Genomic DNA, 13908 nt, shown 5'->3' with positions numbered 1-13908 from the left:
GGCTCGATCTCAGCTCACTGCAACCTCCACCTCCCAGGTTCAAGCAATTCTCCTGCCTCAGCCTCCCAAGTAGCTGGGATTACAGGCATGGGCCACCACACCCGGCTAATTTTGTATTTTTAGCAGAGACGGGGTTTCTCCATGTTGGTCAGGTTGGTCTCAAACTCCCGACCTCAGGTGATCCTCTTGCCTTGGCCTCCCAAAGTGCTGGGATTACAGGCGTGAGCCACTGTGCCCGGCCTAATTTGTAGTTTTAGTAGAGATGAGATTTCACCATGTTGGTCAGGCTGGTTTCAAACTTCTGACCTCAAGTGATCCACCCACCTTGGGCTCCCAAAATACTGGGATTACAAGTATGAGCCACCTCACCCGGCCTCGGCCTGATTTTCTTATGTTGAATCACCCTTGCCTGTCTGGGATAAATCCCATTTGGTTGTGGTATCTAATCCTTTTAATATACTGTTGGATTTGGTCTGCTACTATTCTGTTCAGGATTTTTGGATCTATATTCATCTATATTGCTCTGTAACTTTCTTTTCCTTTGATATCTTTTTTTTTTTTTTTTTTTTTTGAGACAGAGTCTTTCTCTGTCACCCAGGCTGGAGTGCAGTGGCGCAATCTCAGCTCACTGCAACCTCCGCCTCCTGGGTTCACACAATTCTCTGCCTCAGTCTCCCGAGTAGCTGGGATTACAGGCGCCTGCCAGCACGCCTGGCTAATTTTTTTGTATTTTTAGTAGAGATGGGGTTTTACCATCTTGGCTAGGCTGGTCTTAAACTCCTGACCTTGTGATCCACCCGCCTCGCCCTCCCAAAGTGCTGGAATTTCAGGTGTGAGCCACCGCACCCAGCCTGATGTCTTCTTAGTGACTTTTTGATTGCTGTTCCAGGGTCTTCCTCATCTTGGGTTTGCATCTGGGCACTGCACATTTACAATGTGCACAGACATTTTTCTGTGAAGAACTGAAGTCTCTAGGTCAGAGCTGGGAAGGAACTTAAGAGCCTTTGGTTTAACCTTTCCTCTTCTAATAAGGAACCTGATATGTGGGTTGAAATCTAAGACCCATAGTCCTGAATTAGGCTGGAGTGTCTGAGATCAGTCTTTCAGAGTCAAGGGTGTTGTGTTTGGAGCCTTGCTGCAAAGTGTTCCTGTCACCTCAGAACTCTTCAGGAGGCAGGAAGGGAAGTCAGACTTGTTGTCAAAAGGGTTCTCTGTGCAGGGGTCTCAAACTTGCTGTCAGCAGAGGGTGGTAGAGTACAGTAAAGGGGTCGTCTCCTTCCTGTGGCCTTGTACGTATCTGGAAGGTGTGAGAGTCAGGTGGCCCTGGTTTCTAAGGTTCTGTCCTCTGTCCACCACCAGGCCTGCCTGGGTCGCAGAAGAAACTCTAGTCAGTTGGAGCTGTGCTAAGTCCATCTCACTGCAGCAGGGTCTCCTGCGTGTGTGCTCTGTGCCCAGCTTGGGACATACTAGGTGCCATGTAAGCCGGAGCCCCATTGCCTCTGCTCAGCAAGGATTTTGACTGTTTCTTCTGTTTCTGAAGCTGTACTGTTGTGATGCAGCCTCTGCCCTTCTGTCAAGACTTGGGGTGCTAGGTGGACCAAGGAGCTGACCATGGAAACCATGTTCCCTAATGTGTCCCCCATCACTGAAATATTGTCCTGGGGTGATCCAGAGAGAGTTTGATGAGTGAGAGCCAACAAACTCTGCAGTTTGTACCCATTGCTCTTAAAAGTGGTTTTTAAGAGATGGCTCTTACAGTGATTTTTGGCCCAGCATGGTGGCTTATGCCTGTAATCCCAGCACTTTGGGAAGCCGAGCTGGGCAGATTACATGAGGTCACCAGTTTGAGACCAGCTTGGCCAACATATAGTGAAACCCCATCTCTACTGAAAAAATACAAAAATTAACTGGGCGTGGTAGCGCACATCTTGTAGTCCCAGCTACTTAGGAAGCTGAGGCAAGAGAATTGCCTGAACCTGGGAGGCAGAGGTTGCAGTGAGCCAAGATCGCAGCACTGCACTCCAGCCTGGGTGACAGAACAAGACTTCATCTCTAAAAAAATAATAAATAAAATAAAATATAAAATAAACTATTTGGCTGGGTGCGGTAGCTCACGCTTGTTATCCAAGCATTTTGGGAGGCCGAGGCAGGCTGCTTGCTTGAGCTCAGGGGTTCAAGACTAGCCTAGGCAACAGGGCAAATCCCCGTCTCTAAACTACCCAGGTGTGGTGGCACTCACCTGTGGTCCCAGCTATTCAAGGGGCTGAGGTGGGAGGATGGCTTGAGCCTGGGAGGCAGAGGTTGCAGTGAGCAAGATCTCACCACTGCACTCCAGCTTGGGAGACAGAGTGAGACCCTGTCTCAAATAAAAAAAATTAGAAATTAAAATGTAAAAATTGTAAAAAGTAATTTGTGTTAGTTGTAGAAAATCTGGAAAATGAGAAAAAGGAATCCAAGAGGACTGGACTGTACTTGCAGCTCTCCATATGACTGCGGGGTTTCAGCAGACTTGCTCAGGTGGCAGGGCTGGGTGGACCCCCTTGCTTGGGTGGCAGCATGGACCCCCTGCCACCTGTAGTGGATGGTGGAAGCTTCTGGGTGGACTCGTGAGTGTGGACAGCTGTGGGCCTTTGCTGCCTGCTTCTAGGGGCGGTTGCTTCTCTAGCTCATGTTCTGGTGGATCTCAACTCCACTTGGCCCAAGCAGCGCCTATTTGCTGCCCTCTTGTCTCTTGTGCTAGATGGGGCAGAGTAGCTGTTCTTGTATCTCCAACTAGCATTGTGGTTTTGGCAGGCAAGGGTAGGAACTGAGAAGTTATAGGCCCACTCGGGGCCTCATTGCCGCGAAGAGCTTGTCTGTTGTCTCTCTGTGCTTACTTCCTGTCTCACCTCTCTGGCATGATGTCTCTTCTCCACTTTGCTGCCATATAGAAGAAAGGAGTAAGTCAGATGGCTTTACTTTACTTTCACTTGTGTCATAGCGTAAATAATTCCCTCTCTCCAGCTCCTTCAATGTATCCTGCAGTTAGAAAAGGAGGCCCTAGTAGAGAAGTGTTGGGAGCTAAGTTGCTCTATCTATTCCAGTCACCTGCTCCGGGAGTAAGAGCCCTTGTTGCCGCCCTCCCTCCCAGGCTGACCCAGGCAGGCTGTATCTGTGAGTGTTCCTAGCATAGCCTGGCCCGTTACCAACTAGGAAGCAAATACCTCCTTTCTCCTTGGTAATCTCAAGTAAACAGGCGTTTGTTTTAGATGTCCTGAGATCCAGGCCTTCCAGAATGGCCTCCTTTCCTTACCAGATCCTGATGCTGGAAGATCCTCCAGTGTATGAATGAATGGACAAAGTGGGGTTATCCCTTCATCCACCTTCAGCCCCCGGCACTGCACCCAGGTGCTCCTTTGTCTGATCCTATTGAATGGCTGCACTGGGGCCTCTCCAGCCTCATGGTAATAGCTGATAAAGCAGGCTCTGAGAGCACATGAGACATGCCAGTGGGCGTGTGGTGAACTCAGTGGTGGAGGTGAGATTGGAGTCTGGGATTGTCAACTGTATTTGCTCCATGGAGCAAATACATAGCATCAGTACCAGGGCTAGAGAGCACAGCTGGAGAATGGCTGCTGCTAACTCTGGCTGAGCACTTTGGCTCTAGTATTTCCAAGTGGGTCTCAGAGAATTGACCTTTCCTTGGTGCCTGGTTGTGCTGGGCAGTGTCTTGGGCTTCTCTAGCCCCTCCCGCACCCAATAAATTCACTGTGTTCTAGAGCGCACTTGCCTGTCTCCACATCATTCCACTGTTCCTGTCCTGCCCTTGTCATCTTCCATGGGAATGACTCTGGAAGTGTCCAGTTTTGGTTCTTCGATCCATTTTTCAAATATCAGCTGTTTGATTAGCTGTGCCCTTTCTTTTTTTTAGAGACATAGGTGGTCTTGTTATGTTGCCTAGGCTGGTCTTGCACTCCTGGCATCCAGTGATCTTCCCGCCTTGGCCTCCCAAGTAGCTAGGATTATAGGCTGAAGCCACCATTCCCAGCTTAGCCCCTTCTGTGGCTTGCCATTTACCTCTCATGAAGTTCAGATTTCTTAAGCTAGCATGCAGGCTGTGCGTGCACAGCCCATTTCCTGATCCAGCTGGGTCTGCCCAGACTGTCACACTGAACTTCTCTTAGTTCCCTGACCATGTGGCTGCTTTCTTGCCTCTATGCCTTTTCACATTCTGCTGTGTTTTTTTGTTTATTTGTTTGTTTTTTGAGACGGAGTCTCGCTTTGCCTCCAGGCTGGAGTGCAGTGGTGCAATCTCAGCTCACTGCAACCTCCGCCTCCCGGGTTCAAGTGATTCTCCTGCCTCAGCCTCCTGAGTAGCTGGGACTACAGGCACCCACCACCACGCGCGGGTAAATTTTGTATTTTTAGTAGAGATGGGGGTTTCGCTGTGTTGGCCAGGATGGTCTCGATCTCTTGACCTCGTGATCCGCCTGCCTCGGCCTCCCAAAGTGCTGGGATTACCGGCGTGAGCCAGTGTGCCTGGCCCACATTCTGCTGTTTCTGCGTGGACCATGATCCTCTTTCTCCTCTCATCTCCTTTACCAGGCCTTGGCTCAGCCTTCACTTCCTGAGGGAATTCCTGACTTTGAGTCAGCACACCTTGAGTCTCTGGCTTGCCCCGACTTGACATTAGAACTGTTGAAGGGCAAGGATTGAGCCCAGGCTCCCATCCATGTGTCCCCAGCACCATACTGGGTACAGGGAATTTTTGTTGATGACATGAATGACTGGAAGAACCTCTATGAAAAGAAATTTATCACACCTGTTTTTACTGAATTATTCAACGTTAGGAAGGACCCAAGAGCTCCTAATAACTCAGCCATATTCAAGTGCCTCCAGAGATCAATAGAGGAAAGGTAGTGTCAGTGGCCTCCTATGGGGATTCTTCCTGTTCCATAGATGCAAAGATATTGTAGTATGTGTACAGGAGAACGAGTTTGAGGTTTTTGTTACGCCCTTTCCTTATTTTTTTGTCTCATTCTTGGCAGCTCAAAGGGTACGAAGTGGTATCTCGCTGTTTTTTGTTTTTGTTCTTTCCTTTGAGAGAACGTCTGGCTCTGTCTCCCATGCTGGAGTGCAGTGGTGCCATCTTGGCTTGCTGCCACCTCCACCCACCCCAGGCTCAAGCCATCCTCCCACCTCAGCCTCCTGAGTAGGTGGGACTACAGGTGCGCACCACCATGTCTGGCTAATTTTTGTATTTTTGGTGGAGACAGGGTTTCACCATTTTGCCCAGGCTGGTCTCGAACTCCTGGTCTCAAACCATCAGCCTTCCTTGGCCTCCCAAAGTGCTGGGATTACAGTCATGAGCCACTGCGCCCAGACTATTTTTATTTTATTTTTCTTTTGACACAGTGTCTCACTTTGTCACCCAAGCTAGAGTGCAATGGCATGAGGCATTGCAGCCTTGACTTCCTGGGCCTCAAGCTGTGCTCCCACCTCAGCCTCTCAAGTAGCTGGGACTACAGACAAGTACCACCATGCCCAGCTGATTTTTATATTTCTTTTGTAGAGATGGGGTTTTGCCATGTTGCCCAGGCTGGTCTTGAACTCCTGAGCTCAAGCAATCCACCTGCCTTTGTCTCCCAAAGTGCTAGGATTACAGGCATGAGCCACTGTGCCTGGCCTCATTGTAGTTTTGATTTGCATTTCTGTAATGATAGTGATGGTGAGCATCTTTTCAGGTGCTTGTTGGCCACGTGTACACCTTCTTTAGGGAAACATCTACTCAAGGACTTTGCCCCTCTCATTTTTTAGAGACTAGGTTTTAATGTGTTGCCCGGACTAGTCCCAAACTCCTGGGCTCAAGCAATCCTCCTGCCTTAGCCTCCCACATTGCTGAAACTACAGGTGTACACCACCGTTCCTAGCTAAAAGTTTTAAAGTTTGATGAAGTTTATCTATATTTTCTCTTATTGCCTGTGCTTTTGTCCAAGAAATTATTGCCAAATCCAATGTCATGAAGCTTTCTTTCTATGTCTTTTCCTGAGAGTTGAAGTTTTAGCTCTTATGATTAGGTCTTTGATCCATTTTGAGTTGATTTTTGTATATGGTATAATGTAAGCAAAAAACTTTCTTCTTCTTTTTTTTGTTTTAGACAGAGTTTCATTCTTGGTGCCCGGGCTGGAGTGCAGTGGAACGATCTCGGCTTACTGCAACCTCCACCTCCTGGGTTCAAGTGATTCTCCTGCCTCAGCCTCCCAAGTAGCTGTGATTTCAGGCATACGCCACCATACCCAGCTAATTTTGTATTTTTAGTAGAGACGGGGTTTCTCCATGTAGGTCAGGCTTGTCTTGAACTCCGACCTCAGGTGATCTGCCCACCTTGGCCTCCCAAAGTGCTGGGATTACAGGCATGAGCCACCACACCTGGCCAAACTTTATTCTTTTGTTTGTGATTATCCAGATGTCCCAGAATTATTTGTTGAAAAAAACTGTCATTTTCCCATCTAATGGTCTTGGCATCCTTGTTGAAATCAGCTGACTGTACCTGTGAGGGTTTCTTTCTGGGATCTCTATTCTATTCCTTGGACTGTATGTCTATCTTTATGCGAGTCTTACACCAATTTGATTATGGTAGCTTTGTAGTAAGTTTTGAAATCAGAAAGTGTAAGCCCTCCAACTTTGTTCGTTTTGAAGATTGTTTTGACTGTTTTGAGATTCCATATGGATTTTTCTATTTTTGTGAAAAACATCATTGGGATTTTGATAGGGATGGCCTTGAATCTGTGTATCACTTTGGGTAGTATTGACATCTCTTTTTTTTTTGAGATGGAGTCTCGCTCTGTCACCCAGGCTGGAGTGCAGTGGCTGGATCTCGGCTCACTGCAAGCTCCACCCCCTGGGTGTACGCCATTCTCCTGCCTCAGCCTCCCAAGTAGCTGAGACTGCAGGCGTCCGCCACCACGCCTGGCAAATTTTTTGTATTTTTAGTAGAGACAGGGTTTCACCATGTTAGCCAGGATGGTCTCGATCTCCTGACCTCGTGATCTGCCCACCTCGGCCTCCCAAAGTGCTGGGATTACAGGCGTGAGCCACTGTGCCTGGCAAGTTTTTTGTTTTGTGCAATCTTTAGGGTTTCCCTTTCTTTTCTTTCCTGTTTTTTTTTTTTGGAGACAGAGTCTCACTCTGTCACCCAGGCTGGAGTGCAGTGGCACGTCTTGCTTACTGCAGTCTTGATCTCCTGTGCTCAGGTGCTCTTCCCACCTCAGTCTTCTAAGCAACTGGGATTACAGGTGCACTTCACCATGTGCACCGAATTTTTTGTATAGACAGGATATCGCCATGTTGCCCAGGCTGGTGTCGAACTCCTGGGCTCAAGCGATCCTCCTGCTTCGACCTCCCAAAGTTCTAGGACTACAGGCATGAGCCACCGCACCCTGCAAGGTTTTCTACGTATGGGAACATGTCATCTGTGAACAGAGATAGTTTTACTTTACAATTTGGATGTCTTTCATTCCTTTTTCTTGTCTGATTGCTTCACTAGAACTCCCAATACTGTCTTGAATAGAAGTAGTGAAAGCAGGCATCTTAGATGAAAGGCTTTCAGTCTTCCACCATTGAGTATGATGTTAGCTGTGGGTTTTTTTAAATTTATTTTTTGAGGCAGAGTCTCGCTTTCTCACCCTGGCTGAAGTGCAGTGACCTGATCTTGGCTCACTGCAACCTCTGCCTTCTGGGTTCAAGTGATTCTTCTGCCTCAGCCTCCCTGGTAGCTGGGGGATTACAGGCGTGTGCCACCGCACCCTGCTAATTTTTGTATTTTTAGTAGAGATGGTGTTTCACCATTTTGGCCAGTTTGGTCTCAAACTCCTGACCTCAAGTGATCCACCTGCCTCGGCTTCCCACAGTGCTGGGATTACAGGTGTGAGCCACTACACCTGGCCAGGTTTTTCATATATGACCTTTGTTGTGTTAAGGTAGTTTTCTTTTATTCCCACTTTTTTGAGTGTTATTGACATGTAATTTAACATGCTATACAAGTCACCATTTAAAGTGTACAATTCAGTGTATTTTAATATATTCACAGAGTCTGCTTTGTTTCTCTCAGATTGGTTGGATGATAGTCTTCAAGTTTATGAAAAGTTTCTGGAAGATAGAAGAGTGCATTTTTTGGTAGCTTTAAAACACCATGCTTTTGGAAAAGACTTAATGTTACCCAGTATTTGAAGAGTGGGGGCTTATTCTCCTTGAACCCTGACTCAGCTGTGACCTCATTGGAGTACGCAACCTGGGCTCCTGTGGGGCTGCTCCCTGTGTCATTGACACGTGGAGGTGGAATGGCGCCCAGATGTGGGTGTCAGCTTCCTCTGGCTGCTATCCCCTTAGACAGTCCACTCAGATTCTCAACTTGAGGCAGGAGTTTGTACAGAGGCTTCCAGACCATCCACTAATAAACACCATCTTACCTGTGGAACAGAGTCTGTAGGAAGGTGTTTAGGGCTAGCTGCTGGAGAAAAGAGAGACTTCTCCTATGGGGAGGCCTAAGCAAGTTGTGTTTTGAGCACAGGTGCTTTAGTGATTCCTCATTCCCATAGAATGTTGTGGAACCAGTTGCAGCGACCGAGCATAACTCTTCTTGAGTGACCTTTGACCTCCCCCTTTGCACTTGTGCTCCAAACATAAACCCTTACCTAGTGTCAGGAAACCTGTGTGCCAGGGATGGGATGACATGTGTTGTTGGGCGTAGCCCCAGGCCCCTCTGAACAGGGCATGGTGAGTGGCTGTTGTCTAAGTCAAGGAAAGCCCTGGCTGTGTTGCACTTGTGCCTGTTGGACTGCTGACTGCAGGGCAGCTGGGGTCGTTTGCTGCTTGTTCAGCTGAGGTACTGAAGGAACGGAGACTGACTTTTAGCAGCCTCTGCCATGTAAAGTCAGGAAGCTGATTATTTGGGCTACAGTTTTTCTGGAAAAATGTTCAAGTTTTAATCTAATGGGAATTCTGCCAGCAGGCTGAGACACCTTCTGTTCCTGATGGTCCTTGAAGCTAGCCCCTCTAGCAGGAAGTGGCAGGCAGTTTGTGTGTTTCTGGGAATGACTGAGCAGTCCTGTCCAACTGCAGGATATATTGGTTCATGTCTTTGACCTTTAAGGATCCAACTCTGTCTCAAATGCTGCTTAAAACAAAGCAGAAGACAAATTCCCTTTGAACCATGAAACTCCCTCTTTGAAGTGCTGTTCCTTTTGCTTTGCTCCTTTCCCTTCTCTACCTTTTTCCCTAAGCCATGTGGGCCAAGTTATCAGGGCCATATATTGGGTTGTATCCTTTCCTGGTTCCTGCCCAGCATGATTGGGATAGCTGGTTTCAGAGGAAGGTGAGTAGGTCAGAGCCTTCCCTCCCTGCCTGATCCTTTATTTGGGTAGTAGAGGCTGCTCCCCCAAATATAGTGGTGCAGCAACCCAGAGAGAGGCAAAAGGGCATTTACTGCCAATAAAGGACTGGCAGGGGCAGTATATTAAGCCTTTTTAATGTTACTATAAAGAAATACCTGAGACACGGTAATTTATAAAGAAAAGAGGTTTCATTGGCTCACAATTCTACAGGCTTTACAGGAAGCATGGTGCTGGCAAAGGCCTCAGGAACCTTACAATCACAGTGGATGGTGACTAGGAGCCAGCATGTCACATGGCAGAAACGGGAACAAGTTGCAGAGAGGTGCCATACTCTTTTAAACAACGAGAACTTGCAGGAACGTAGAGAGAGAACTTGTTCATTACTGTGAGGACTGCCCCAAGACATTCATGAGGGATCTATCCCCATGATCTTAACACCTACCACCAGGCCCCACCTCCAGCACTGGGGATTACATGTCTACATGAAATTTGGAGAGGACAAACATCGAAACCATATCATTCTACCCTGGCCCCCCAAATTTCATGTTTTTCTTACATTGCAAAATATAATCATGCCTTCCCAGTAGTCCCCCAGAGTATTAACTCGTTCCAGCGTTAACTTAAAAGTCCCAAGTCCAAAGGTAAGACGGTGTTTATTAGTAGATGGTCTGGGAGCCTCTGTACAAACCCCTGCCTCAACTTGAGAATCTGAGTGGACTGTCTAAGGGGAGAGCAGCCAGAGGAAGCTGACACCCACATCTGGGCGCCATTCCACCTCCACGTGTCAATGACACAGGGAGCAGCCCCACAGGAGCCCAGGTTGCGTACTCCAATGAGGTCACAGCTGAGTCAGGGTTCAAGGAGAATAAGCCCTCACTCTTCAAAGAGTGGGAGGAGTTAGGGGATCTCTCCGGGCCTCATATATCACTACTCCCAGCTTTGTGTGGTTTGGGAGGCCAATGTGAATGTATGTCGGGAGGGTAATTAATTTTGAGACCCAGAGAACAAGCTCTGTGTGAGCAGTCTTGATTGATGATCCTAGGTAGATCCAACATGGCTTTACTTTTTCCATGTCCTGGTCTTTGGTGCAAACTGGGTTGTCCCTGTGGAACGACCGTGCATTGCTCTGTCAAGCACTACCTTGGATTGAGATACTTCAGGCACATCTTAGGAATAGATTCTGTGCCTTAGCTACATCCAAAACACCAAAGAACTGGAAACCGTGAATTCATGACACTGTCCTCTGAAACTGAAGCCAGTGTTTCACAGTGACACGTACACACAACCTTCTGTTTCTCTAGCTGGGTGAGGCAGTAAGATGCTTTCCATTAGCAAATCAAAATGTCAGGTTTCTCCAAGAACCATTAGTATAAGAGCCTCTACATTCATTGCTTTTCTCATTTTTTTGTCTTTTACCAAGAAATATTTGAGAAGGGAGAAACATAAGCGTTTGCTAACCAAAAATTTTGTGTTTTTTTTTTTTTTTTGAAGTTACATGGGAATAGGACTCTCGGCTCAAGGCGTCAACATGAACAGACTTCCTGGTGAGTCACTGTTGAAGAGAACATTTGTTCTGCTCTCCTGATCCAATTGGTGTTGAGAGTCATGGTGGTAGCAGAGAGGCTGGGGAGGACTTTGTTTGCTAGCTGCCTGCCTCAAGCCATGCCACTGGTTGGAGGATCCTGAAAGGTAGCCTTTGGGCCAGGATGGTGTGCATTTCCATTCCAAAAATTAATTGACAAGTGATTGTCATTAATGGAATTTGAACTGTTTGCCATCAAAGTCAACTGACCTGAGTTTGCTCCAGGTGGGGATACGCCTCAGTAGCCCTTGCTCCCATTGGCCTAGCTGAGCAGACTCAGGCATGTACTGGGAGGAAGACTGCTGCCAACCTTGGCTCCTTTGTTACTTCATCATGTTAAAGATCAAAGTTTTTGTCTGGGCGCAGCGGCTCACGCCTGTAATCCCACTTTGGGAGGCTGAGGCGGGCGGATCATCTAAGGTCAGGAGTTTGAGACCAGCCTGGCCAACATGGTGGAACCCTGCTTCTGCTAAAAATAAGAAATTAGCTGGGGGTCGTGGCACACACCTGTAATCCCAGCTACTTGGGAGGTGGAGGCAGGAGAATTGCTTGAACCCGGGAGGTGGAGGTTGCAGTGAGCTGAGATTGTGCCACTGCACTCCAGCCTGAGCGACAGAGTGAGACTCCATCTCAAAAAAAAAAAAAAAAAAAATCAAAGTTTTTAAGTGACCTCCCACGTAGAACATGATTAAAACAGTTTCTTACTTTTATTTTTTATTTTTTAATATATATATAGTTTTGAGACAGGGTCTCACTCTGTAACCCAGGCTGGAGAGCAGTGGCTCAATCACAGTTTACTGCAGCTTCAACCTCCCAGACTGAGGTGATCCTCCCACCTCAGCCTTCCTAGTAGCTGGGATCATAGGAGCTCATCACCACGCCCAGCTAATTTTTTGTAATTTTTGTACAGACAGAGTTCTGCCATTGCCTAGGCTGGTCTTGAACTCCTGGGCTCAAGCCATCAGCCTGCCTCAGCCTCCCAAAGTTCTGGGATAACAGGAGTGAGCCACTGCACCCAGCCTTATTTTTATCATCTATTATTTTTCTTTTGAGACAGGGTCTCACTTTTCACCCAGGCTGGAGTATAGTGGTGCAATGTTGGCACCACCTTCTTAACCTTCTGGTTGGCTCAACCTTCTGGGCTCAAGCGCTCCTCCCACCTCAGCCCCTCAAGTGGCTGGGATTATAGGCATGTGCTACCACACCTGGCTAATTTATAGGCCTGTGCTATCACACCTGGCTAATTTCAGCTATTTTCTGCCCAGCAGCTCATACCTAGACCTGGACTGGCTGCAACTGGGGAGACAAAGCTTCTGCCATGAACTGATGGGCTCCAGAAAATGGTCTTAAGTCCATTGGTCCCTTGAGTGGCAGAAGTGACATGATCCAGGCTTCCCTGACACTGTCATGGGGTCAGGAAAAGTCCTCGTGTTTTTTTTCCTGGCCTCCTACTCTTTGTGCCTATGACACAGAGAAGGCAGCTGGCTTTTCCCAAACAGGGAGTACCACTCAGACCTTACATCTTTTCTGATCAATGTTTAATGTGAATCACTGATTTTTTTTAGTAGACTGATTTCAAATACTTTCAATCTAGGATGCTTAGGATTCAACTAATTGTCAGGAATCTTACTTTTTTTCCCCCTTTGATTAGTCTGAGTGAAAACTGGTTTTTCATTATTAATCAGAATGTGTGTGGCTGTGTTCTTTGTTATACGAGTGTCTGGCCTTGGCTAAGGAGATGTAACTGTAGTATCTGTAGCTCTGCCTCTTAATGAACAGGAAAAATAATTTCCTGTCAAGTGCAAACTGATTCTTAATTTTGTTTGTTTGCTCTAGGTGTGCTCTTTCAACTTTTGCACTGAGTTGGTAGTGGAGAAGAGAGACTTTTATGAGCTTTTTTTTGTTTTGTTTTTGGAGACAAGGTCTCATTCTGCTGCCCAGGCTGGAGTGCAGTGGCATAATCATGGCTCACTGCAGTCTTGACCTCCCATGCTCAAGTGATTCTCCCACCTCATTCTCCCCTTTAGGTGGGGCTACAGGTACAAGCCACCATACTCAGCTAATTTTTCTTTTTTTGTAGAGATGGGGTCTCACTGTTTTGCCCCAACTGGTCTCAAACTCCTGGGTTCAAGCAGTCCTTCTGCCTCAGTCTCCCAAAATATTAGGAGTACAGGCATGAGCCAGCCTGCCTGGTAGGGGACTTTTTTTTTTTTCTTTTTTTTGAGGCAGGGTTTTGCTTCGTTTCCCAGGCTGGAGTGCAGTGGCGCAAACACTGCTCACTGCAGTCTCAACCTGCTGGGTTCAAGCGATCCTCCCACCTCAGCCTCCTGAGTAGCTGGAACTCTAGGTACATGCCACCACGCCCAGCTAGTTTTTTTCGTATTTTTAATAAAGACAGGGTTTCGCCAGGTTGCCCAGGCTCGTCTGGAACTCCTGAGCTTGAGCGGTTCACCCATCTTGGCCTCCCAGAGTGCTGAGATTACAGGCATGAGCCACTGCTCCTGGCCGGAGACTCTTTAGGTGCCAATTTGGAATCATCTGTAGGATATATTGGGAAATTAAAAATAGAAAGCATGGAAATACATAATATGCTACCAACTGTGCAGAAAAAAGAGAAAACAAACATATCTGTATTTACTTGTACATGTATAGATCATCTTTGGAAAGCTACAGAAAAACTTGTAATATTGGCTGTTCTTTGGGAAGAGATGGGTGGCAGGAGCCAGGACTGAGAAAGAAAAATTTTGACTTTCGATCCTTTGGAATTTTCTTTCTTGTAAATATGTTATCTGTTTTAAAAATGTAAATGCAATTAAAACAAAATAAACCGAAGCAAATGACTCTGTATTAGGAAACCCTCATGTTTGTCTTTTAGGTAGTCTTAGGATGTGGCTTGTTACGCCATGTGTTGGACTTAGTATTCTTTTCTTCATATGTTCTTTTTTTTTTTTTTTT

General features: G+C 47.0%; 1 protein-coding gene across 1 annotated transcript in view; it reads left to right on the top strand.

Annotated features, from left to right (window-relative positions):
* Positions 1-13908, top strand: part of RANBP10 (RAN binding protein 10) — an 82775-nt gene that overhangs the window by 22003 nt on the left and 46864 nt on the right. The window contains exon 3 of the mRNA XM_011996722.1: positions 10863-10915. Within this exon, the coding sequence (XP_011852112.1) occupies positions 10863-10915 (53 nt within the window). The remainder of the gene's footprint in view (positions 1-10862; positions 10916-13908) is intronic.

The sequence above is a fragment of the Mandrillus leucophaeus genome, unplaced genomic scaffold (genome assembly GCF_000951045.1).
Source record: "Mandrillus leucophaeus isolate KB7577 unplaced genomic scaffold, Mleu.le_1.0 Scaffold522, whole genome shotgun sequence".
Lineage (NCBI taxonomy): Eukaryota > Metazoa > Chordata > Mammalia > Primates > Cercopithecidae > Mandrillus > Mandrillus leucophaeus.
This window is presented reverse-complemented; position numbering and strand designations above follow the sequence as displayed.